General features: G+C 33.6%; 2 protein-coding genes across 3 annotated transcripts; both read left to right on the forward strand.

Annotated features, from left to right (window-relative positions):
- The first annotated feature begins 3,051 nt into the window (after nucleotides 1-3,051).
- LOC124916959 (ras-related protein RABE1c-like) lies at nucleotides 3,052-9,118 on the forward strand. The gene is made up of 9 exons (XM_047457603.1): nucleotides 3,052-3,216; nucleotides 3,376-3,512; nucleotides 6,636-6,708; nucleotides 6,824-6,924; nucleotides 7,706-7,771; nucleotides 8,393-8,490; nucleotides 8,571-8,633; nucleotides 8,848-8,940; nucleotides 9,023-9,118. The coding sequence occupies exons 2-9, from the start codon at nucleotides 3,440-3,442 to the stop codon at nucleotides 9,101-9,103; spliced, it is 648 nt and encodes a 215-aa protein (XP_047313559.1). The 5' UTR covers nucleotides 3,052-3,216; nucleotides 3,376-3,439; the 3' UTR covers nucleotides 9,104-9,118.
- Nucleotides 9,119-22,811: 13,693 nt separating this feature from the next.
- Nucleotides 22,812-24,697, forward strand: LOC124916975 (transcription factor MYB59-like). 2 transcript variants are annotated; one of them, XM_047457605.1, is made up of 3 exons: nucleotides 22,812-23,013; nucleotides 23,220-23,349; nucleotides 23,899-24,697. In XM_047457605.1, exons 1-3 carry the CDS (start codon nucleotides 22,875-22,877, stop codon nucleotides 24,440-24,442), a joined length of 813 nt encoding a protein of 270 aa, XP_047313561.1. In that variant the 5' UTR covers nucleotides 22,812-22,874; the 3' UTR covers nucleotides 24,443-24,697. The 2 variants fall into 2 exon arrangements, with proteins under 2 accessions (XP_047313561.1, XP_047313560.1); XM_047457604.1 differs by having other exon boundaries at nucleotides 22,814-23,069.
- Nucleotides 24,698-25,072: the final 375 nt, after the last annotated feature.

The following is a 25,072-nucleotide window of genomic DNA, read 5'->3' on the forward strand; positions in this document are numbered from 1 at the left end:
ACTATTTGCTGCACTTGAGAAAAGCCTCCAGTGTGTAATGGAAGGGTGGGATTATAAGTAAGTCAGGTACTTATTTTCTCAGTTGTCTCTTTCTCTCAACAATTTGTAAATTGAATTCACTGATGGGATTGTGAAAATCATGTATATTATACATACATTCTTATTCTTGAAAAGGAATCTCAATTCTTTCGTTTATATTTTATAAATCTTGTATTTTTTTGTATATATAAAGATTGTTTACTTAAAATTATTGAGAGCACAAAGCAACAAATAAGTTGTTTTTTGCCCAAAGGAAAACAACAAGTGCGCAACATAAACAAAATTCATCATTAACCAAAACATAGACAAAAGAAATAGGTTTGAAACTTAGAAACTAATTATTCAAATGGCTTGTTTAATAATTTTCTATTTGAATGACTTTGAGAAGATTATAATGTAATTTTTATAAGTCACACAAACACCATTCATTTCTATTTATACTAATTCAACATCTATGAAAGAATCAATGAAACAAATAAATTACTACACAATAAATAATGAAATTGAATTAATTATTCGCCCCAGACCCATAACACTTGTACACCCCGAAAAAGACAGTCCTATATAGAAAATTCAACAATTAATATAATATGCATCAAAAGTACATGAATGTTTAAGATTTGTATATTAAAGATGTATATTTGTTCTTGTTACTGATGTGGTCCCAATCATCCCAACCACCATGAGCCACAATATTAGCGAAATAAGTATGAGCGTAAACAATTCTAGAGTATTGGCCCAAGAAAAATTGTACACACAACCATTTTGAAAGAATATTCATACATATCAAAATCATTTCAATGTTGTACACACAACCATTTTGAAAAAATAATTCATACATATCAAAATCATTTCAATGTTTATATATATCATCACTCTGTTTAAAAAATTTCCAATAGAAAAAAAAAACTTTTACAATGATGGTGGATCGAACACCTGACCTTTAGATCTTCAGTCTGACATTTTCCCAACTAAGCTATCCTCACTTATTAAGAAACTTATTAATTAGTTTTACATATTGCGTGACCCCACGCCCAAGACCCACGCCCCACGCCAAGGGCCACGCCCCACGCCCCACGCTCAAGGGCCACGCCCAAGACCCACGCCCCACGCCCAAGACCCACGCCCCACGCCCAAGGGCCACGCCCAAGACCCACGCCCCACGCCCAAGACCCACGCCCAAGCCCCAAGCCCCACGCCCTACGCCCAAGCCTTACTCCCCACGACGAACCCCCACTCCCAACGCCCTATGCCCAACCCCCACGCCTCACGCCCCACGCCCACTCCCCACTCCCCACGCCCCACGCCCACGCCCACGCCCACGCCCACGCCCACGCCCACGCCCACTCCCCACGCCCACTCCCCATGCCCCACGCCCCATGCCCCACGCCCAACGCCCAACCCCACGCCAAGCCCTAAACCTAAACTAAAACCCTAAAACCCTAATCAAATATACCATTCTCAGCATTCATAATAAACTAAAACCCTAAAACCCTAATAAAAACATGCAAAGTAAATATTCACAAACATTCTCAGCATTTCAAACTATATCAATCTCAACATTCTCAGCATTTAAAACAATAAACCTAAACTAAACTAAGATTTCCTAAACAATAAACCTAAACAATAAACCTAAACTAACCTCAAATCGTTGGGATAGAATCGTCCGAGGTTTGGCGATCGTCGTTGGCTGGAAGTTCGGCTTGGCGATCGACGAAGAGGCTGGCTGGAAGGGTTGGACTTCTTGGCGAACGTCGGCGGAGTGCAACGGAAGGGAAGAAGAAGAACGTAAGGGAAGAAGAAGGGTCTGGGGAGGGGGAGTGCAACGGTCGGGGGAAAGGGAAAGCGGGGGAAGAAGAAAAGAAAAGAAAGAAAAAGAAAAGAAAAAAGAAAAAAAAACAAAAAGATTATTGAGGGTAAAATTGGAATTTTTTTTAAAAAAAGGTTAAAAAACAAAAAAGTTATTATGGAGGTTATATTTCAAAATACCTTTATTTTCAGGGTCATATTATCAAATTTCCCCTTAATTAGTCATAATCTTTTGTTTATTTGTTCTTAGATTTATTCATTAAAATGGATGCATTTTCATTATTTCACAATCTTGAATATCATACCGAGGCATATATACTTTTAGGGCTTAAGTGGGATTATGAAATCATTCTAATTTTATTATTTTTATTTTTTTACGGTAGAAATGTGACATATTTTCAAAAAATTTTAATATATAAATTTTAATTTAATTCACTATTTATTTATTTAATTCATAAAAAAAAGAATAAAATATATGTTTATCCATTTATTTTATTTACAATTTTTGTGTTATTTTTTTTTTAAATTTGTCCCAAATTTGTTTTAAGCTCACACAAACTCTATTTCCTGAATCATCCCCCAATTAGATTTAACTTCTTTGAGACAAACTTCTATAATATTATCATAATAAAGAAACATAAATTTCACAAGGACATGTTAGACTCTAGCCATACTAGACTTCAACAAAGTGGCTTAAATTGACATTCTATTTTTACAATTGAATTTTGTACTTAGGGTATAAGTTTACATATCTTATTTTAATATTAATTTGTGAAGTTTGAATTGCAATAATATTTTGTATAAATTCTCTCTAAACCGTTTAATTGATTATTTTGACTTACTTTATTTAACACTATTCATTGTTTATGAACTTAAATAAGTTTGTACTTGAAATAACTTTTAACAAAAATGCATTATAATTATTATTTTTTTATTAAGAATTTTAATTTTGTATTATTTATTAATTAATTTTTACATTTAACTCCCAATTTAAAAAAAAAAAAATTATAGAAGAGAACAAATATCAAATATCCAGTCGGGTCAAATAATGCATCTGGGTCAAAATTGAATCTTGTGAATATAAGTGTCATTAAATAAAGCTTCCGGATTGGGGGAAGTTGGAAGAGGGTCGGGTTGAACTTATTTGAGGTAAAATACGGACCCATTCTGAAACGAAGAAGGGAAGGGGTCAGTTGCGTAAATTCACAGGAAAGGAAGGAGTTGTAGAGAGGAGAGAGACGAACCACACCACGATAAATAAAAGGTCAAAGAAGAACGTGCTCGTCGAAGCCACCACCATTGTAGGGAAGAAGCTTTGTACGTCCGTCCGACGGTGAATCTCGATCAACCTTTGTCTCCTCCTATTTGGTAAAATTGATAATCCTCTCTTTAGATCTTCATCCATGTCAGATCTCTTTTCTTTTCTTTTCTTTTATCTCATCATCCGGTATTCATCGTCTTCTCTATTTTGCTTTCCTCTTCGATCTCTTCTGATTTACACCGTTTCCTTTTCTTCTTTTATTGCAGAAAGGATATCTGATACCTAGCTTTAATATATAAATCCCTTTTGTCATTTTCCAACGATTCTTCAATGGCCGCTCCACCTGCAAGGGCTCGGGCCGATTACGATTATCTTATAAAGCTCCTCCTCATTGGTGACAGTGGTATGTATGTTATGATGTTTTTAGTCAAGTCAAATGCGTTCGTTTTTCAATAGATCAATGTCTGGATTTGAAATTATGTTTCCGTGGATCCGGTAAAGGCAGATTGTTGGAACATGCTGATCCAGGAGGTTACATATAAATTAATGATTAAACCATTTCTAATTGAAGTTTTGTGCTTTCTAGATGAAACTGGTATCTATATTGGAGACAGAAAAGCGTTTTTATTGTTTATTAGGTTAAGGTTGCTTGCTGATAGTATATAATAGATTTAGCTATATGTTTTTGTTTTTCATTTTAGAAATTGTGGTTCATTCATTCCATCTGCAGTTGATGATCCAATTTTATGGTTTCTTGGTATGTTGGCACATTGCGATGTTGACATATTCTCTATTTAGGTTGTTGTGATGCCAATTGATGTTCAATAGATGAGAGTGTGGATGGGTGGTGTGGAACTGTTGTTTAAATGTCTCTCTTGTCTTGTGTCTCTCTTGCCTTCCATTTCCATGCCTTTTGTAATATTTCAGTCATTGGCATTTTAAATAATTTCTTATTTTTCAGTCAATGACATAATCTCCTAGTATGAGTTTCTAAAAGTGCTGAACATGTATTATTTTCTAGCCCCTAATTGAGTGACAAATTAGTATCTTTTTGGTGGATATCTTAAAAATATTTTCATTTTCATCTAATCCTTTGGTTGGTGTGTGTGTTCCATGCTACAATTTATTCTCTTCTAGTTAATTTCTGTATTTCTTATTGATGATCATTTTCTCAACTTTGTATGTTAATCCTGTTAATACAATCCAATATATGATTTTTCATGTAAGATGTCAGCAGTGGGCATCAGTGGCACCTTTGTCAAAATAGTGTAAATCATTATTTGCACGAGTCGTAAACCTAAGACCATATTTTGGAAATTATTTTCTGCAAACAAGCAATGTAGAAATAAATTAAACTACATTGACATGATTTCATCTTGAAATATACAAATGATTGATGATGCAATATCACTTTCTGCATCTATTCATGAGCTACAAGTACAACTCTGTACGCGATAGTTGTTATCATTATTCACTGATCTTAATATATGTGATTGGATGTCATATTGTGTCTTTCCAGACTAACTATTAATGTTCCCTATTGCTGAATGACATTGAACTGGCCTGATAATAATATGTGCAGATTCTTCTCCCATGAACCAACTGGAGACTAATGTCAATAATGACGGGTCCTTTACTGTACTACTATTTACTTTGGATTTATACTTTTTTTATGCATTATACTCTAATAGTCAAGAGATTGATTTTCGTTGGATGAACTGAAAAGTAATTTTAACACATTAAATTTCTGGGACGGTGTCACATTTTCACTCCAGGAGTGTCTAGTTAGGATTGAGATTCGTTTGATCCCTCCAGGGGTGTCTAGTAAGGTAAGGGCTGGATTTTAAACATTTATATTGCTCCATGATGATAGTTTTGTAGGACTATTGTGTGGGAGCTTGTGACGATAGTCAAGGTTTGGTTATTGAGATTTTGAGTCTGTGGTTTGCAAGTATGATTTTGAAAACCAAAACTAGCTGTGAGACATTTGGTTATCTTGGTTGTATCACCAATGAGGATTATGGATTGGAATTATACATGTGTAGAAATTATTTGCTGGAACGAGTTGAATTATATATGTATTCTTACACGTGTTTCAGTTAGGATCTGATTTAAGTTTTGAGTTTTTGGAGTTTCCATGTAGTGTTCAAAGGGATTATGTTGTCTTTGCTTCATGTTGGAGAGATCTTCGTAATGATGTTGGTTGTAGGAATTATTTTTTAAAACCTATTAAGAGCTTTGATAGCAATCCTTCGAGAGGTCAGCCGAGCAACTAGTCTACACTTAGAAGGAGAATGCCTATGGTTTGGAGAAGAAAGGTGACAAATGAGGAAGTATTGACATAGAATACTTCGGTGAAGGGGTTGCTAGAGAAGATTGGCGAGGGAAATCTTGAATAACTAACATATGAAACGTTGAATTTGAAATAGAGTTCCAAATAAAAAACGGATCTGGTTGAAAAGGTCAGAATGGGGAAAATTGAACGAATAGATGCAGCCGGGAGTGAAGCGGGGATTATGAGAGGAAGGACTTAAGTATATTTTCACCTTCAAAGTTTAAACTATGGAAGGAATGCAAAATTTAACCCCTAACTTGGCACACAATGAGTTCAACTCCAGTACTTTTGTAAAATTAAGGATAGGTTTTAAGGATGTGTTTGGTACGGAGGATTACGTTCATATAAGAACTGCGTGTTTGATAAAAAGTAGGGTATACTTGGATCATGTTGGCCGCACAATAAAGTTTACAAGGGTTCAAGCGATGAGTTTCTTAACTGGGACTCAAACAAACTATTTATAGTGGAAAGTGTCTCCAGAAACTTAAAATATATTGTATTTCATGGAGGAAATGTTCTTCATAAAGTCAATGGAATTGAAAAGGCTCATGAGAGTAAAGAAGAATCATGTGCAACTCTTGGAGGTGGAGGATCAAAGTGTTGATGAAGATGATGAGGTTGATAAAAAGGACAAGGAAGGTATTCGGCTCAAAGTTGATGCATTGTTAGAAATTTATGTGTAGAGTGGACATTACTTTGAATGAAGATATCAATCTTGGACTAAAGGAAACAAGTATATCCTTTGTAGAATGGGGAATCAACATCGTAAAACTTAATGAGAGGAGAACTAACTACGAACTTTAACTTTTCGTTTTATTCTTGGATGTACAACCTTATGCATCTATATATTAATTAATTTTTTAGATGAAAACAAAGACAATGCTTCGTATTCTTGTATCTGGTTGCTCTCTCTCCCTAAGAATTAAAAGAATTTGTCCTTTCTGTTTCATATTTATATTTTATATAAGTAAGCAGATGTTTTAGTAGGTTATGCATGTCCTTATGAATGAACAGAAGATGTCTATCACATAATCTTTTTACTGGGGATCAGGCAGCACTGTGCTTGTATAGTCCTTCAAATGATGAAGTATTGGACACCCTTCGACTTTCCAACTAGTTTTACTGTATAGAAACATAACTTTAATTGTTCTCTTATATGTCTTTTCCCCCTTCTCATTTATGGTCTTGCAGGTGTGGGTAAGAGTGCGCTTCTCCTGCGTTTCTCTGATGGCTCTTTCACCACGAGTTTTATTACCACAATTGGGTGTGTACTTTTAGAATTTTAGACCTTTTCTTTCTTTCTTTTTTGGTGAAAGACCTTTGGTTGATCTTTTTCTTGTGCAATGTGTCTTTGACCTGGAGTTTATATTCCTTTCTAGAATTGACTTCAAGATTAGAACCATCGAGCTAGATGGAAAACGCATCAAACTCCAAATATGGGATACAGCTGGCCAGGAACGATTTCGAACCATCACCACTGGTTAGTGAGCTTCTGATGGATAACAATAGTCCTAGTTTAACATTAGACATTGATGCTTCCTATTCCATTATTCTAGTTATTTTTATTATTGTTATGAATTTTGTATTTTTACTATTTCTTTTGAACTTTCACTAACCTATTAATAAAATTGACCTTAGTAAAAATAGTCAATTTTTATATATAGCTTCAAGTTGGGTAGAAAGGGCTAATAAAATGCCTACAAAGTACAAACTTTTACAAGCATCGGGTATGGTTTTCAATGGATTTCCCTGAAGTATTATCCTACCCTGTAGTATTGTAGACAATCAAAAAGATATTGGGAATGATTTAGTACCAATTAGACTTTCATAGTAGTATTCTCTTTCATACATGTAGATCTGTATTCAGTTTCTTCCGTTTTTGCTACAAACAAACACATATTAGGCATGGTAAATAAAGTGTTACAAGCAGAGAAACAAGAGAAGGGGAAAAATCCATTACAGAGTTAATGGGCAGGCTTAACAAACTTTCAATGAAGAAAAACAATAGTATAAAAGAAAAAGAAAACATTGTTTTCACCAATTTCAGGATTCCTTAAACTTCCATTAAATACTGGTTTGGCAATCAAGCATAAGGAGACCAGTTGAATTGAGTCACTGATAATAAAATTATTGAAGTCATTTATTTGAGAACAAGATTGAATTGCCAATTTAATTGTCCCTGCATCTGTCTTAAATTTTTTTCTTGAATCCCATGTATTTGCTTCTAATTTTGCTGTTCTTGACTTGGTCTTGTGTTCCAGCTTACTATCGTGGAGCCATGGGTATCCTGTTGGTGTATGATGTTACAGATGAATCATCCTTCAATAGTAGGTCATTTGCTCATCTATTTTATAATTGGATGGAAGTACATTTTGCTCTTGAACTCGCATTAAAGTCTCATGTTTCTTTCTTAACTTGTGTTGGGCTCATTTTGCCTTCGTGACCTTTTAAAAATGACTCAAATTCTTCCCCGTTCACCATTTCTTGATTCATTGCGTTAAGTTCTTAATCATCTCTATACCATTTTTTACATATCCTTAATCTTAACCCCAGGCTAATTTTTTTTCTTTCTAAAGTGCATTGGAAGACATTAAAGGAGTTAACTTAAAATGACGACGGGAAGTAATTTGAGACCGTTTTAAAAGTTCATGAAACAAAATGAGCCTTCTGAAAGTCGAAAAAGCAAAATGAGCTTTTGATTCAAGTTCAGGATATAATGAGTTTCTGTCCTTTGTAATTGATATATGAGTTGTGTGCCTTTCTCACAACTCGTGATTGTGGACACTCCTCACACAAATCATGTTCATCACTTATAAAGAAAGAAAGGAAAAAAAAAACGTTTTCTCATTCTTGCAGTTTTTTTTCTTCCTTTTATATATCCTTAAGGAGTATAAAAGCAACTAAATGACTGTTTTCTTCTAATTTCTTAAAGACCTTGTAATTTCCAGACATTAAGAATTGGATTCGCAACATTGAGCAACATGCTTCTGACAATGTGAACAAGATACTGGTAGGAAACAAGGCTGACATGGATGAAAGCAAAAGGGTCTGTATTACTATCATCCTGTTCAGTTGCATATATCCTTGCCATGAAATTTATGAAAATTGAAATAATTTTCTATACAGGCTGTACCCACTGCCAGGGGCCAAGCACTTGCTGATGAGTATGGGATTAAATTTTTTGAGACTGTAAGTACAAAGTAGTGTAATTAATAAGAGCTTGTTTGGCAATCCATTTTTTTTTGGATAAAACCTTATTTGATGAAAAAATGGATTATTTGAGTTAAATAACTAAAATATCATTTGAAAATCATATTTTAAAATGTTATAAAAAATAGTAAGGATATTTTACTATTTTACTTGATTTGAAATCTGGTCGATGAACATTATTTTCTTGTGGCAGAGTGCAAAAACTAATTTGAACGTGGAGCAAGTTTTCTTTTCGATAGCAAGGGATATAAAACAAAGGCTTGCAGACACAGACACCAAGCAAGAGGTGTGTGTGTGTGTGTGTGTGTGTGGTGTATTATCTTCTTCTAGGTGCTTAGAATTTTGATATAATCTCTTGTTGTTTGTAGCCTCAAACGATCAAGATCAATCAAGTAGATGCTGCATCCGGAACTGGCCAACTGGCACAAAAATCTGCATGCTGCGGCTAAGTGATGGCAAAAGAAGAAGAAGAAAGAAAACCAGTCCATTAATGAAAAACGCTCAGGTTTTGGATCTTTAAGAAACGTGAATCATGTGTTTGACAAAAAAAAAAGACTAATTTTTTTCCAGCCATCATTCTTTCCCATCTAATTTACAAAAAAACAAATGGTGTTTCTTATTGTTGCCTTTCTGAGTTCGGACAAATCTTTTGCTCATCATGTTAACCTTTGCGTGTTTGTTTTTTACTGTTATGTTTGTCTATGCATCTGACTTTAGTGTTTTTCTCTTTCTAATATTCTATTTATTTGAAGCTTTCTTTGTTTAGCTAAAATAGTTGAAGTGTGCAGGTTCTGAAAATAAGTAAGCTCAATAATTATGTTGCTCTATTTTTGAAAATGGAGATCATTTTCAAATGAGTTTTTTTAAACATTATTGAATCTGATATAGTTCCAGCATGTCTGATTGTTTTTTATTGGAATTCATCAACCTTAACAATGTTTATATGGTGAAAATAGTTGATTTAATTAGAGCCTTTAGCCAGTTAAGAGTTATATTGGAAGTTTCAACATATTGAATTAAATTTGAATAGATGAAAGGATTACATAAAAAAACAAAAGGAAAGTGACCCACAATGAGGTATGGTCCAACCTTTGAATTATTATCTGATCTTCTTCATACTGTTGAGCAAAATAAAGGGAATCTATGACCTTTTCACACTTGATGATCATTTACATGAAAATACCCTCCACCAAATTTAGTGTGCATGATATGATATTTGCATTGAAAGTGATGGATCAAACTAATCAAAGATTGACTACAACAGCACTAACATGGAGTATGCACTTTGTACTAGCTAACATTCCTCCATCTGGTAGTGACTTTTGATTAATTTAGTTGTATCATGAATTAACAATTTAGTAATTTAGTGATTAGATACTTAAACAAAAAACTTGTAAATGGATGGATTTTTCATCAACTTTTTCATTGTTTATGAAAGGTGGGAAATCTGTTGCAAAACCCATCAATTTTTTTTATGCACTTAGTGATAGCCTTTACAATGAATAATTTGTATGTCTTAAACTAGTATGATCTGTGAAAAATCCTTTGCAATTTACAACTGAAAGCTGCCCTTAAAATTAACTAGTTGTATCTTGTCATTTAAAGCTAAACCTCATTACAAAGAAAGAATTTGATATTTATGTTTGTTGGCCTCTTATATCCTCTTGCTTTTGCAGATTTAAGAATTTTGTCTTGTAAGTTTTGATTGGGGGTCATAATTGTGGAATATTGTATTAGTTTTCTATAATTCTAAAAAGATAAAAAAAAAACTTCACAATTAACTTCCTTAATCTTGAACTAAGAAAAGTTAAGGAAGAGGATATTCATTATAATTTTATTTAAAAAAAAAAGGCAGATATGTCCAATTTGTGATATGCTTATAATTAAAAGGTAAGGAATAATTCTAGATGGGTACTGTTTGCTTTTGTGCTTCTACTATTTGAATATTCTTTTAACTACAAAATATATTTACAAATTAATTCTCTACCAATTTCTTTCTTTTCGGTTGGTTGTAGTAGACTCCTTATCACATATATCAATATATGATGGATGTACTTGGTGCTCCACATAAAACAAATGATAATAATTTTTTTTTGTGTGTAAAAAACTTCTTATATATAAATGCTGTCAATCTTCCATTCACTAAAAATAGTTATTCCACAAGCAAGTAGTCAGCCATTCATTATAAGTGGAATGCACAATTTTTTTCTTATGATTATTGGGGGTCCACATTTCTCTCTTTGCCTTGCACCTTGGAAGGCTCACAGAAATTATAATTCAATTTATTAAGTTAAAAAGGGGGGACAATGGCCATTCCTCATATATAATTCAATAATAAAGCAGTCTGCTATGGTGGACAATTGCAAGACTATATTAATTATCACATAGTTTTCTTGGTCATGGGGCACAATATATTTTATATAATAAAGAGACAATCTTTAATGGTGAAATAGAGTGGGTTACACTTTAATCTATATATAGGTAACACTTGAGAAGCCAACAATGTTTGAATTTGGTCTTTAATAGATATAGAAGTTGAGTAAAAGTTCAATAATGTTAATTTATCTTTAGTTGGGCGTTTAAGGGTAACAAATATATATAATTGATGTCTTATTTTTGTAATTTAAAAAAAAAAAAAAACTTGTGTAGTGTTGGCTATCTATTTTGTGTATTGATCGTTTTTGGAGAGTTTGAATTATTGATATTTTTTATTTCTTTTTTAAGTCGCAACATAAAATTTAGATGAAAATGTGAGATTACCCTAAAATTATTAACTCATATTACTTTCATATTTATCTTAATTTTAATGGACAAATTGGAAATTCACTTTCCAAACCCATGCATGAATTAAGTTTAATATATTTAGGATTTTTTTTTTGTTTTCCTAACTTATAGTGGGAAATAGCTTTACTAATAAGATTTTGTTTTATCATATTTATAATTATTATAGAGTGAATATTTCAGAAATATAACCCACCTACAAACCACATATTTACTATTCATAGGCGAACTTATCAAGGCAAAATATTTGTTTTTATTTTTTTTTCACTTTCAATATTTATTTTTCTCAAACTTCTTAAATTTCTTTAAGCAATCCCTTGACTTGACCTTAAATTAAATTGTCTGGAATCATATTGACCTAAAACAATAAACTATTGTTCTTAATTATTTTGTTCCTTAACTTATTATTCTAATAATAGTTTTAACAATAACTTGCATTTTTTTTTTGGTCTCAAGTCAAATTAGCACAATTGACCAAATTTATTTTATAGACGGCACTTGACCTTTTATTTATTTGTTTTTATCCATTTTGGGTCCTAACTTAAATTTCAGGCTCAAATAAATTGTTTTATTCACAAAATTCGACTTATTAGCTATTTTTGTCCAAATTTGACACCAACTTATATGATTATTTGCGTTTTAATTATATGTTATTTATTATTTATTTGTCATATATAAATTGTGTTATAGATATCTTACCAAAGAAAACACATTGATGTCCTGACAATATATAGTTGGTCAATTTATAATAGTGATTTGTGAAATTAACACAAATATAAGGATAGTTATGTTTAATTTTACACTATTTGTTCCATTTGGTGCTTTATTCTTATATTATGATGATTGTTTATTAGAACTGTGATAGAGAACTAGATTAAGGTTCACATTAAATGTTGAATTTAAAATTTATGAGTAGATCACTTAAAAATATCCTTAGGTCTAGCTGTTCTTATAAGATGTGACAGATCTATAAATTATAGATACGGTTCACATAAAAAATTGGGGTAGATCTTAAGAAAATGAAAAAACAGTAATATGTTAACTAGAGAGTGTGATTTAAAAAATTTATTTCACTAAGTTATTAATATAACTATTATTATTTTTTAAAAAGATAATATATATAAACTTAATAAATAATATATTTTTTTAGTAAACTTTAACCAAGAAGATTCAAAACATCCTTGAAACTTGAATGATATCCACTCATTTGGAGTATGAATGTTATACCTTGTTCTTGATCATCATGTGGGCCAACCTGACAAGCATTTTTAATTGTCAAATTTAAGGCCCATGGGCTCAACCTTATCATCTCCACCTCCTTCATTCTTTCTTTATTTTTTTTTCAAAAATTAAATTAAAGATAAAATTATTTAAGAACCAGTATTTAAACTATTTTTCATTTATTTTCATGCCTCATTTTCGCCATTTCTTAAGAGGAAAATCGTGTGACAACTTATCATATTAACTTATTTGATGTTTTGTTATTATTGGGTTAATAAGTATATATATTATTTTATTATATTTAACTAAGTTTGAAATATTTTTATACACGATTTTGTTTGAAATTATTTTTTTACATTTATTTTTGTTTGTAAATATTTTTTACATTTATTTTTATTTGATATTGTTCGTTATATATTATTTTGGTTTGAAATAGTTAGCCTCTTTCAAGTTGTACAAAATAAAAAACCTAACTTCAAGTATGAACAATTTTTATCTTAGGGTCCAAATTTGAACCCTATTGATAATATATATATATAATGATGTTTAATTTTCAAAATGTCCGAATTGTCGGGTCGAGAGTTGTGGTTAATTTATATATATATGTGAGAGTAAATAAATACTTGAGTCGGATTGTGGATTGACCCATCCATAAACTTAAAACGGTTAAAAATAAAATTAAAAATACTATATGCTTATATATATATGTTTCGAACACGCAACTTAACAAAAACAAGTACAACCCTTTAACCAACTAGGCTAATAGAACTTTATATTTTAAATTAAACATCAAATTTGATGAACGCGAGACATTTAAAAAATATAAGTTTAACTTTTTAACTAACTAATATATATATGTTTATAATGATGTTTAATTTTTAAAGTGCTCGGATTGTCGAGTATAAGTTATACTTTTTAACTAATATATATATATATATATATATATATATATATATATATATATATATATATATATATATATATATATAAAATGATGCTTAATTTTCAAAATGTACGGATTGCCGGGTCGAGAACTGTGGTTAATTTATATATATATATATATATATATATATATATATATATATATATATATAAAAGAGTAAATAGATACTTGAGTCGGATTATGGGTTGACCTGCCCATAAACTTAAAACGGTTAAAAATAAAATAAAAAATGTTATATGTATATTTCGGATTCGCAACCTAACAAAACAAGTATAAGGTTCAGCAACTACCCCGATCGAAATATTTGGGCTTACTCGTTATCAATGGGATCAGTTTTATAACCAACTAGGCTAATAAAACTTTATATTTTAAAACCAAATTTGATAAACGTGAGACGTTTTAACAATAACTTTTTAACTAACTAATATATATATATATAATGATGTTTAATTTTTAAAGTGTCCGGATTGTCGAGTATAAATTCTACTTTTTAACTAACTAATATATATATATATATATATATATATATATATATATATATATATATATATATATATATATATAATGTTGATTAATTTTTAAAATGTACGGATTGCCGGGTCGAGAGTTGTGGTTAATTTGAATATATATGTGAGAGTAAATTAAAAATGCTTACATTTTTATCGTAATTTTTTTTCTCGATTTTTATATCAATATTCGTGCAAATACACGGGCTACATGCTAGTTAATTTAAAATCATTGATCATCTAAAATTTCAACTAAGTTGTGTTTCTCATATTTTGTTATAGCTTATTTTGATTAACAAACTCATATCGTCTTCAAATCAAATTATATTCATTCTCACTAAAGAGATAACCGCCATTTTGGTGTAAGTCATGTTAGACCGACCGATTCAAAAAATATTTGTATTATAAATATCATATTTTATATTTCGTAATCTCTATCATATTAATTACATTTTAACTATATGACTATCAAATATTAAGAAAATATATTTAAAGGGAAAAGTGGTGTATATAAGATGAAATGTACAAATTCAATTTTAATTTTTAACGCATTAAATTAGGAGGGAAGAGTTCAAGCTACCTTCTTATATTTAAAAAATATATTAACTAATAAATTATATTTTATTAGTATTTTGTTGGTGTTAATGTATGATTTTATTTTTATACATATATTAATAATATTCTTAAGGGGTGTAAATACTGAAATTTTACATACTCAATTATAAATTTTAAAATAAAAAAATTTAAAATAATTAAAATGAAGGCCAAAACCTAATTAAACAAATAATTGAATTAATTTGTGTGATAATTAAATTATAATTAATTAAAGATAATGACCAAAAAAAAAAAAATAAAATAATTTGAAATAAATGTTATACTCATATTATCTCAAATTAATTTTAGAAAAATAAAAAAAAATTTAAAATAAATAATTTAGGATAAATGTTATATCTATTTTATCCTAAATAAATTATTTTATTTAACCCAAAGATATACAAAAAAAAATAAAATAAATTGGCAAAAATATATGTCATATTTATTAAAATATTTTTTATATTTTTAAGATTAAAAATAAAGATAAAAGGGTGAAAGAAAAATCAAATTCAAACAAACTTTTAAGGCTAAAAACTATCCATGATGCAGTGCAGCTGAAACTCAGGAGAATCGATGCAGTAGGAGTCACAACCATCAGCTGAAAGTGCTTCCGCGCAGCACATGATCGATCAACGCACGCCTCAACTTTGTTAGCCGAAACACGACAGAATGCTCCAACATGGACGAAACCCATATAGAATACCAACAGAGCATCTCACCTTTAGATTTATGCCTGAAACAACGTTGTTTCACCATGTGTTGTCATCTTCCTCGCGACGACGATCGGGATAAGAACTACAGTCATCTTTGATTTCTCAAAGATGGAACTCTATCATTTCTCCACCCTTTGACTTCGTTCAAAAGGTGAAATGATCACTCTACTTCGGTGATCATTTCTCATAGGTCTACGATCATCATTATGGCCTATGTCGACAATTGACCGGAAAACAACCAAAAGACCATCAATGGTCTTTTGACTAATTGAAGCCTATTTGGTTGATGAACCGACCTTGGGAGACTATAAATAACCTCTATTGATCAATCCGACAATCAAGACTTTTCGAAAATCTATTATTAAAGCTTCAATCTTCTGGATTTTTGGATATTTCATGCAAAGCTTCAAAGCTCGGATCCAGACATCCCCATAGCTTACCCAAGAGCTAAGGAGGTTCTCTAACTCTCAGTAAACTTTCAATTATCCTTTATATTGAATTACCAGTTTGAATTGGAATTTTTTATATTTGTTTTGACAATTTTGTATATTATATGGTTATTCGATTGTTTGATAAGAAACGATCTTAGGATAATTTGTGAGATTTATGTTAAAGCCAAACAGAAATCCCTAAATTTGAATTTGAAAATTTAAAATCGGGTTTTTCGTTCTTGAGTTATTGCTCAAGAATAACAACCTAGATAGTTTCCCAACATGTTTCTAATGACGTTGAAAACATATTTGGACCAGTTCCAATCCACCCCGATCATATTTGATCAAAATGAAAATTTTCATAAAAAATAAAAATTTCAAGTTATTGAATTGGTTAAAACGAACCACCCGTGTTCATTTTTTTGTACTAATCAATCATATGAAGCATAAGGAGGCTATTGAGAAGCTCCTTACACTTCATTAAAGCCTAAAACAAAAAAACCCATTTTTACATAAAAACTGTTTTGGTTGAATAGAACATCATCCCGGTCGAATGACACTTCAAGATGATTTTCATAATGATCTTGAGAGGTTTTTGAAGCTTCCCATGCCCGCGGATCAAAGCATCACGACCTCAATCAAAACTACAAAACCTACACTTTTGATATTCTTGAGGATTGAGGAATCTAACCCAGGTTCAGTCACGACCGAAGGAGCCCAACCGAGAATCTTTGAGTCTTGACTGAGAGGTCCAACCGAGAATTCTTGCACTCGACTGAAGATTCCTACACTCGACTGAGGACCTCAGCACCCCGACCGATAATTCTCGCACCCGACCGAGAATTTTCAAACCTCGACCAAAGACTTCAACACCCCGACCAAGGATTTTGGGACCCTAACCGAGAGACATCTACACCCGACCGAGGATGTTAGCACCCCGGTCAAGGGGGTTCCGACCCAGACCAAGAGTTTTAGTCACGACCGATAAAAATCACACATTGGACCGAGGACACTGATTCTAGGGTCTGTTTGGTTGCATTTGTAATATTTCAAAATTATTTTTGTAATTTTGGAATCCTAAACCATTATTATAAAAATCCCCAAAAATAGAAAATGATTTCAATTTTAAAAATATTTTCATAAAAAAGTATTTTGTTAAAGGCTCGTTTGAGTTTATATTTAAATCCTAATGACTTTATAAACTACTGTTCTTCATGTACATTCTTTTATAGTCATCATCATTAGCTACATATACCAACATTTAAATATTGTTATATAATTTTAAATACGCACAAAGTTGTGCATTGTCTAGGACTAGAAGAATAATTGGTTAAAATAAAACGTAATATAACCAATTTTCAAAAACCAAGTTTTTATAAAATAGAAACCTTTTTAAATGATTATAAAGAATGAAACGCAAAAACCCTTTCCCGAGTATTACCAAACTACGAATCAAAACGAAACTCTAGTTAAAAATACATTTGTATACGTATACATTTTTTTTATTAATTTTAAACAAAAAATCAATTGGGGATTCTTTTTCAAACACGACAAAGGCACAAGGTGTTGGCAAAATGTCGGCCGGGGGCCGGATTGCGGAAGGCCAGGACCGAGTGGAGGCCAAAGTGGGGTCGCGGGCGTGCGACCTAGGGTCGAAAGAGTAACAACAGCCAGCGCATGGAGTGTGCGGGCATCAGGTGGGAAAAGTGTGGAGAAGGAAGCATCAGACCGAGAGAAGGTTAGCTTTGCGGAAGCATCCGACCGAGGGGGAAAGCTCACCAAGCGTAAGCATCAGACCGAGGACCGAGGACTGAGGACCGAGTATTTTAGACATGGGCCGGATCATTGTGCATGGGTCAGGCCTCGACCATGGATCGGACATTGGGCCGGTTTTGGACCGGTACCCGCCCCGACCCACTTGGCGACCGAGGAGAAGTGCGTCGCTAGGTCAAGGATGGAACAAGTCTCAGCCAGGACCGAGTATTTCGAGAGGGCCCGGTCAAGACCCTATATTTTCGGAAGGCCAAGTCTTGGATGACTTTTTCAGCAACGACTTGGCCAAGGGATGCTGCCTGAGTCTCTAGGTTTCCCATTGTTATTCTTAGGGCTATAAATATATCATGAGCTGCACAAGACGAGTTGTTGGGTATTGAGATCTAGTTGGATTTCGGATAGAAAAATATCCCCCACAAGTGAGTGTCATTTTGTGTGCAACCTTGATAATTTATAGCCTCTTTGTAACCGATATTTGTGAGTGAATATATTACAAAGTTGGACATTTGCCCGTAATTGTTGTGTGTGCTTATCTTTGCTGAATGTTTGATTTATCATTGTGGGTCTGGGCATTTTTGTTGAGTGAGTTGTTTATTTCTTTGTGAGAAGTGAACCTCGGAGTTGGCTGACTGTTTTGGTGCGCAAAATAGGCCGCACAAGGGCGAAAAATTGAGTAAAAATTCCGCTGCATAATTGCCTTTGTAACAGGTGGTATCAGAGCCCAAGTTGCTGGATATTTTTCAAAAGATGGCCGAAAATAAATCAACCAGAAGTCGAGTTCTAGAGAGAGAACCAATGGTGCGATACCTTGAAGACTTGGCTGGCGCCCCAACCACCGGTGGAGAAGATTCTTTATCTATTTTCGGAACAGATTGCCCAAATTCAGATTGGTTGTCCAGGCGGGATACTAATGCTGAAGTTTTGGATTCTGTTGGAAAGAAGGTGCTTCTATGCGAGGAAGACCTTGAATCTAAACGGGAACAACTTGATAGCGAGATCAAGTTGTGGAAGAAAGTTGCTGCTTCGAGATTGGACACAGTAGCATGTTCTTCAACATGGTTCAAGGTACATAAACCAACATTCTTTGGCGGTGTGAAGAGCTGCAAAGAAAGAGAAAAGTTTGTGGGATTCTGGAGCAGATTGCACAACAACGAAGGTCCTTATGGAGGAGCGGGGACTTAGAATCAACATGTGTCATATGGGGGATGCAGACCTCTACTGGAAGTCTTGGTTATTCGAAGGTCCTTGTTCAAACCATAAGAAGATGGGCTTGCGGGAAGTCCTTTTAGGAATTCTAAAGCGGGGATATGTTTGGTCCCAATATAAAGGCCGAGAGAAGGCCTTGAATTCCAAAGTAGCGCCGAGTAAAGGCGGGCAGATTGCTGATTTCCATGCGGGATATTGGCCAGGGCAGATCAGGTGTGTTTCTGTCCTCCTAGATGATGGTGATATCATCCTAGGAAATATGTTTCTGGTCCAAACAAAGGTGGAGGTACAGACTTATTTTGAAGTGCTGCAAAGTGGAGAGTCGAGTTCTCCCTCCTTTATGGCAGAAACTTGCGATTCTCCAAGGAGAAAGAAGTCGAGATGTCTCATAAATATTCAACCAGTGGTGAGCCGAATGGGGGAAGAAGAGGCGGATGCGTCGGCTTTGATGGAGAATAGGGCCAGCGAGGGCCAAGGGTCGGCCTATGTTAAAGGCCCGGCGCTTAAGAAGTCCAGACTCTTGAAGGATGCGAAAAAGGTAACCAAGGGGGACTTCACACATAAGCTTTATACGAGGCAGATGATAACTTGCCTAGGGTTTTGCCTAGACAAGACCGAGAAAATGGTGCAGGGGGTGATACTGCTGTGGATTCTTTAGGGACTGTGGCCACGGTTTTCAGGAAGCCTTTTTCTTGGATTCCCAAATGAGGGCGGGAAGATCTCTATCCCGGGAGTGGATAGATTGTGCAAGTATACGGTCTTATTTGAATGGCTGAAGGGATGCTCGGCCGAGAAGACTATTGAAGGGTGTTTCAAATACTTGGATGCGGAAATATTCCTGAATGCGAACAAGAAGACCTCTATCCAGGGTGCGGATAGATTTACTAAGCACACGGTCTTGATGCGGAAGCTAAAGGTGAGTTTGGCTAAGGGGACCGAGAAAATATGTTTTATGTGCTTGGGTGAGGCGTGTTTGGTGCAACCCACAACGAGGACGTTGTGCTCTTCTAGTGGGGGTGGTGTGTTACAAGAGTAACATGCTGGCCTCGGTCCGGGCTTGATTGCGGATGGCCAGGACCGAGAGGTACCCAAAAAGAGTCGCGGGTGTGCGGCAGGGTACCAGAGATGAGGAAGGCTATGGAACTAAAGCCGATGTTCTGGCGCTTGTGTGAAGCGCCAGGACCGAGAAGAAGCGTGCCGAGACGAAGTCGTGTGCGGGCGATTGAGGTGCAGGGTTTCAGCCGAGTTGTCTTGGTTGTGTGTTGGCCAGGACCGAGGGGTGCCGAGAAGAGTGTCGAGGGCGTGCGACACTAGCGCCAGAATGCTAAGTAATCAAAGTTGCTGTCGGACCGAAGGGTTGAGTACCAGGACCGAGAGATTGATGTTAGCATGCGTTTGTCGTGGCACGAGTGTGGAATGCCAGGACCGAGAGAGGTGTGCTGAAGAGGTGTCGTGTGCGTGCGACAAAGGCACAAGGTGTTGGCAAAATGTCGGTCGGGGGCCGGATTGCGGAAGGCCAGGACCGAGTGGAGGCCAAAGTAGGGTCGCGGGCGTGCGACCTAGGGCCGAAAGAGTAACAACAGCCAGCGCATGGAGTGTGCGGGCATCAGGTGGGAAAAGTGTGGAGAAGGAAGCATCATACCGAGAGAAGGTTAGCCTTGCGGAAGCATCCAACCGAGGGGGAAAGCTGACCAAGCGTAAGCATCAGACCGAGGACCGAGGACTGAGGACCGAGTATTTCAGACATGGGCCGGATCATTGTGCATGGGTCAGGCCTCGACCATGGATCGGACATTGGGCCGGTTTTGGACCGGTACCCGCCCCGACCCACTTGGCGACCGAGGAGAAGTGCGTCGCTAGGTCAAGGATGGAACAAGTCTCAGCCAGGACCGAGTATTTCGGGAGGGCCCGGTCAAGACCCTATATTTTCGGAAGGTCAAGTCTTGGATGACTTTTTCAGCAACGACTTGGCCAAGGGCTGCTGCCTGAGTCTCTAGGTTTTCCATTGTTATTTTTAGGGCTATAAATATATCATGAGCTGCACAAGACGAGTTGTTGGGTATTGGGATCTAGTTGGATTTCGGATAGAAAAATATCCCCACAAGTGAGTGTCATTTTGTGTGCAGCCTTGATAATTTATAGCCTCTTTGTAACCGATATTTGTGAGTGAATATATTACAAAGTTGGGCATTTGCCCGTAATTGTTGTGTGTGCTTATCTTTGCTGAATGTTTGATTTATCATTGTGGGTCTGGGCATTTTTGTTGAGTGAGTTGTTTATTTCTTTGTGAGAAGTGAACCTCGGAGTTGGCTGATTGTTTTGGTGCGCAAAACAGGCCGCACAAGGGCGAAAAATTGAGTAAAAATTCCGCTGCATAATTGCCTTTGTGACAGGTGGCTTTTAAATTAATTAATTTTAATTAATTTAAATATAAATTTCTAAAAATCAAATTTTAGTTTGATTAATTCAAAATCTAAAATATTTCAAATTTTAGCTCAAATTAATTATTTTTAATTTCAAAAGGTCAAGATATTTTCATACATTTTTTAAATAAAATTTATTCTAAAAGATTTATGACATGTAAATTAATGTTAAAATTTCTCGAACCTCGAGCTTTTTTGGAACAAGAATTTTTTGGGTTTATAAGGGTAATAAGTATAATACTCCCTATACATTTAATTAAGTTTAAATATCTTCCTATACATTATCTTGTTTTAAATTGCTCCCTATACATTTTTTTTTTAAAATTACACCTTTTACATTTGTTTTTGTTTAAAATTACTCTTTATATATTTATTTTTGTTTGAAATTACTCTTTGTATATTTACTTTTATTTGAAATAGTTTGAATATTTCAAATGTATAGAGATTTAAAACCTAATTAAATGTGCACAAATTTTATACTTTTCTATTTTAAAAATAGTTTGGATATGAAAATTTAAATCATGACCTTACGGACATGAATTTTAAGTTTTACTATTGAAACCAAACGAGTATTCTATACATTTATTAATATATTCACTAAAATATAAACATCTTAACTTTAATTATTTTTTGGATCACTTCAAATATTTAACTTGTATATGTAATATTGATAAAAAAATCATACATACGAATGATTTAGAAAAAAATTAATAAAAATAATGACATGAATTTCTTTTCCTTTTCAATTTTAAGAACTATTACAATTCTGATATCTATATACCTTAAACACATTTTTAGTAAAAATTAAACCGAACATACATTTAATAATGGATTAAATTTTAAATTATCATAATTCTTAAACAATATTAACAATGTCAATTCAACAACATTTATAAATAAAAACCTCATATATTATTTATAAACAACACACTTTTACGATGCGCTCAATGTTATTGTCAACTACCACGATAACAAATATCGTTATTACCATTGACAATTTCTTCCAAAAAGAGATTTTTTTAGTGAAAATTATATGTGTTAAGAGTGCCTAATTCCTTATTCGATTTTTTACGAAATTTCTCATCACTCAAATGTTACATATATGATCCAAAGATCTAGTGAATTCTAGAATTAAGATACGGACTAGGGTCTTAAAGATAATCACACACAATGACTTATTTATATTTTAGTAATAAGAGAGGTCGATTGATATATATTGTGATTGCCCCTTGGGAATCCTAATTTCCATTTGCATATCAAATTGATTAATTTAAGATTTGAATAAAAATATAATTTAAAAGAGATATGTATGATGAAAATGATGTTACGTTTACATATCACTTGCTTATCCATAGAAATAGTGGTAGTGTTAATGGGTAGTCCATATCACATACGTAATCAGCCTATCTCACACAAAGCAAAAGCGGCCCACATGGATGGCTATGATTGGATCATCTACTAAACAATGACTCCAAATAGACCATCACCCACCCACCCATTTATTTTCCCAACTTGTTTTCATTTTGAGAAACCCCAAAAGACCATACATATATAAATACTAGCTAGTGGCCGGGTTATAAGTGCATCTGATTAAGTAACCACATACATACATACATTCAAACTAAGATCATGGGGCAAGACATGAAGATGAAGATGGTGATGATGATGATGAAGAAAGGGCCATGGACAGAAGAAGAGGACATTCAACTTGTGCTATTTGTGAATCTCTATGGAGATAGAAGATGGGATTTCATTGCTAAGGTTTCAGGTTTGAAGGTGGCGGGAGACAAAAATATTACCTACTAATAATGATCACATATATAGGTAGAAGGAGTTTAATTAATTTGTTTGTTTCATTTTCTTTTTCTTAACTATAGTGATTCTTCTTAATTACCCAATTGCCAAATATGAATATATAGATCACATGTATTGTTACTCTATTTTTGTCCATGTGTTTTGAGCGAGATGTTTTAGGTTTGAGAAGAACAGGAAAGAGTTGCAGACTTCGATGGGTAAACTATCTTCATCCCGGTCTCAAGAGAGGAAAGATGACCAAACAAGAGGAGACCCTAGTCCTTGAACTACACTCCAAATGGGGAAATAGGTAACCGACACTTATAACAAATGTTTTTGTGTTTTTTATTCTTTTTCTATCTTATAAAAATTGATGGGAATAAAATTCATGGTGAGTATTACTAGTTTAAGCATAAGTTTTTGTTTTTTTAAATGATCCATTTTAAATCATAGCATCCATAGTGAAAATGCTGAAGAACAAGTTATGTGTATTTAATAATATATTTGTATTTGTCCTTTCAAAATAGATATTATATTTATATCAAGCAACTTGAGTAGAAGTTTTGAATTTTCTTCACCCAAAATTTGTAATCTAGCATGTCAATTATTTGTGAGAGGACTATAATAACAGAATACAGACCAACAATACCCACTTATAATTATAATCTTTATAATGACAAACTTATCATCAATATAGCCTATAGGATCTTTTGAAGAAAATGCTTCTGATCAATGATCAATATCTCAAGTCAATCATACATATTGGTCCTATTGGAAATTAAAATATTTTCAAAGAATGATTATAGATAGCCACACACCAAAGAATTAATAATTATGTTATTGTTTACGACATCGTCAGGTGGTCAAGAATTGCACGAAAGTTACCAGGTCGTACAGATAACGAGATAAAAAATTACTGGAGGACTCTTATGAGGAAGAATACTCAAGAGAAGAAGCAAGACACAATTCCCTCATCACCTATCTCAAACTTCTCTTCATCATCATCTGGTAGCAATAATGCTTCCTCGGTTTTAATTGGAGAAGGGGATGCGAGAAGTTTCTTTGATACAGGCGGGTTGGAAAGCATTTTTTCTCCATTGGTTTTCTCGAAGGGGGCAAAAGAAGAAGAAGAAACTAGTGATATGAGTAATGTTATCGATGACATATGGAAAGAAATTAGTCTTACAGAAACTACCCAAACTCAAGAAATAAGCCCACTTTACTATGACTATGCAGAGGAAGGATGCAACTTTTCCTACCAAACCATGCCGTCCCCAATATGGGACAAATATTCTCCGGGATCGTTGTGGAATATAAATACCGAAGAGAGTAAGGTTTTCGCACCTACAAACGATCAAGATTTTGCAGGATATAATCAAGAGAATGTGTATATGATTGACTAGATAGTTAACTAGTTCTTTTATTCATTGTACTAGTATGTTAAAAAATCTTGAATAGATCTAGATAGGTTGTGGAAATAGTCTTAAGTAATAATCCCTCATGTAGTTTTTAATGTTAGTCAATTTAATGTAGGTCTATATAAGTGTCTCCTTATGCATGTAATATGTATATATCTGTATTTTTCTATGTTTCAAGAATATGAAAACACTAGTTTTGAACAATAAATAAATAAATTGTAAGTACTTGAATTTCTGTCATATTTATTGTGTTATGTTTTATATCCAGTTGAAGCTTAATTTTGGCCACTTTTTTATTTTTAGCTTGATATCTCTTTATTTTGTTTCATCATATGTAGTCAAATTGTTGAAAAATATAATATTTGATTACTATACATGGGTAACATCATAAAATGAAATAATAGAGAGTCTCGAGTAACTAATCAAATCTCTAAGGTAACTAAAGTAGTGATGAATCATATTAGTAACTAATCAAATCTCTAAGGTAACTAAAGTAGTGATGAATCATATTAGTAAGACTCGAGAAAAGACCATCAACACAATCATAAGGTACGAGTAACAAACAACTTACTAATGACTTAGAATATTGTAGACACCCAATTTTAACTCTACCAA

The sequence above is a fragment of the Impatiens glandulifera genome, chromosome 1, assembly GCF_907164915.1.
Source record: "Impatiens glandulifera chromosome 1, dImpGla2.1, whole genome shotgun sequence".
Classification (NCBI taxonomy): Eukaryota; Viridiplantae; Streptophyta; class Magnoliopsida; order Ericales; family Balsaminaceae; genus Impatiens; species Impatiens glandulifera.

Coding starts and splice junctions, on each gene's coding strand:
- LOC124916959 (XM_047457603.1), top strand. CDS start 3,440: ATGGCCGCTCCACCTGCAAGGGCTCGGGCCGATTACGATTATCTTATA. Junction 3,513..6,635: donor CCTCCTCATTGGTGACAGTG/GTATGTATGTTA, acceptor ATGGTCTTGCAG/GTGTGGGTAAGAGTGCGCTT. Junction 6,709..6,823: donor AGTTTTATTACCACAATTGG/GTGTGTACTTTT, acceptor ATTCCTTTCTAG/AATTGACTTCAAGATTAGAA.
- LOC124916975 (XM_047457605.1), top strand. CDS start 22,875: ATGGGGCAAGACATGAAGATGAAGATGGTGATGATGATGATGAAGAAA. Junction 23,014..23,219: donor TTTCATTGCTAAGGTTTCAG/GTTTGAAGGTGG, acceptor GAGATGTTTTAG/GTTTGAGAAGAACAGGAAAG. Junction 23,350..23,898: donor CACTCCAAATGGGGAAATAG/GTAACCGACACT, acceptor CGACATCGTCAG/GTGGTCAAGAATTGCACGAA.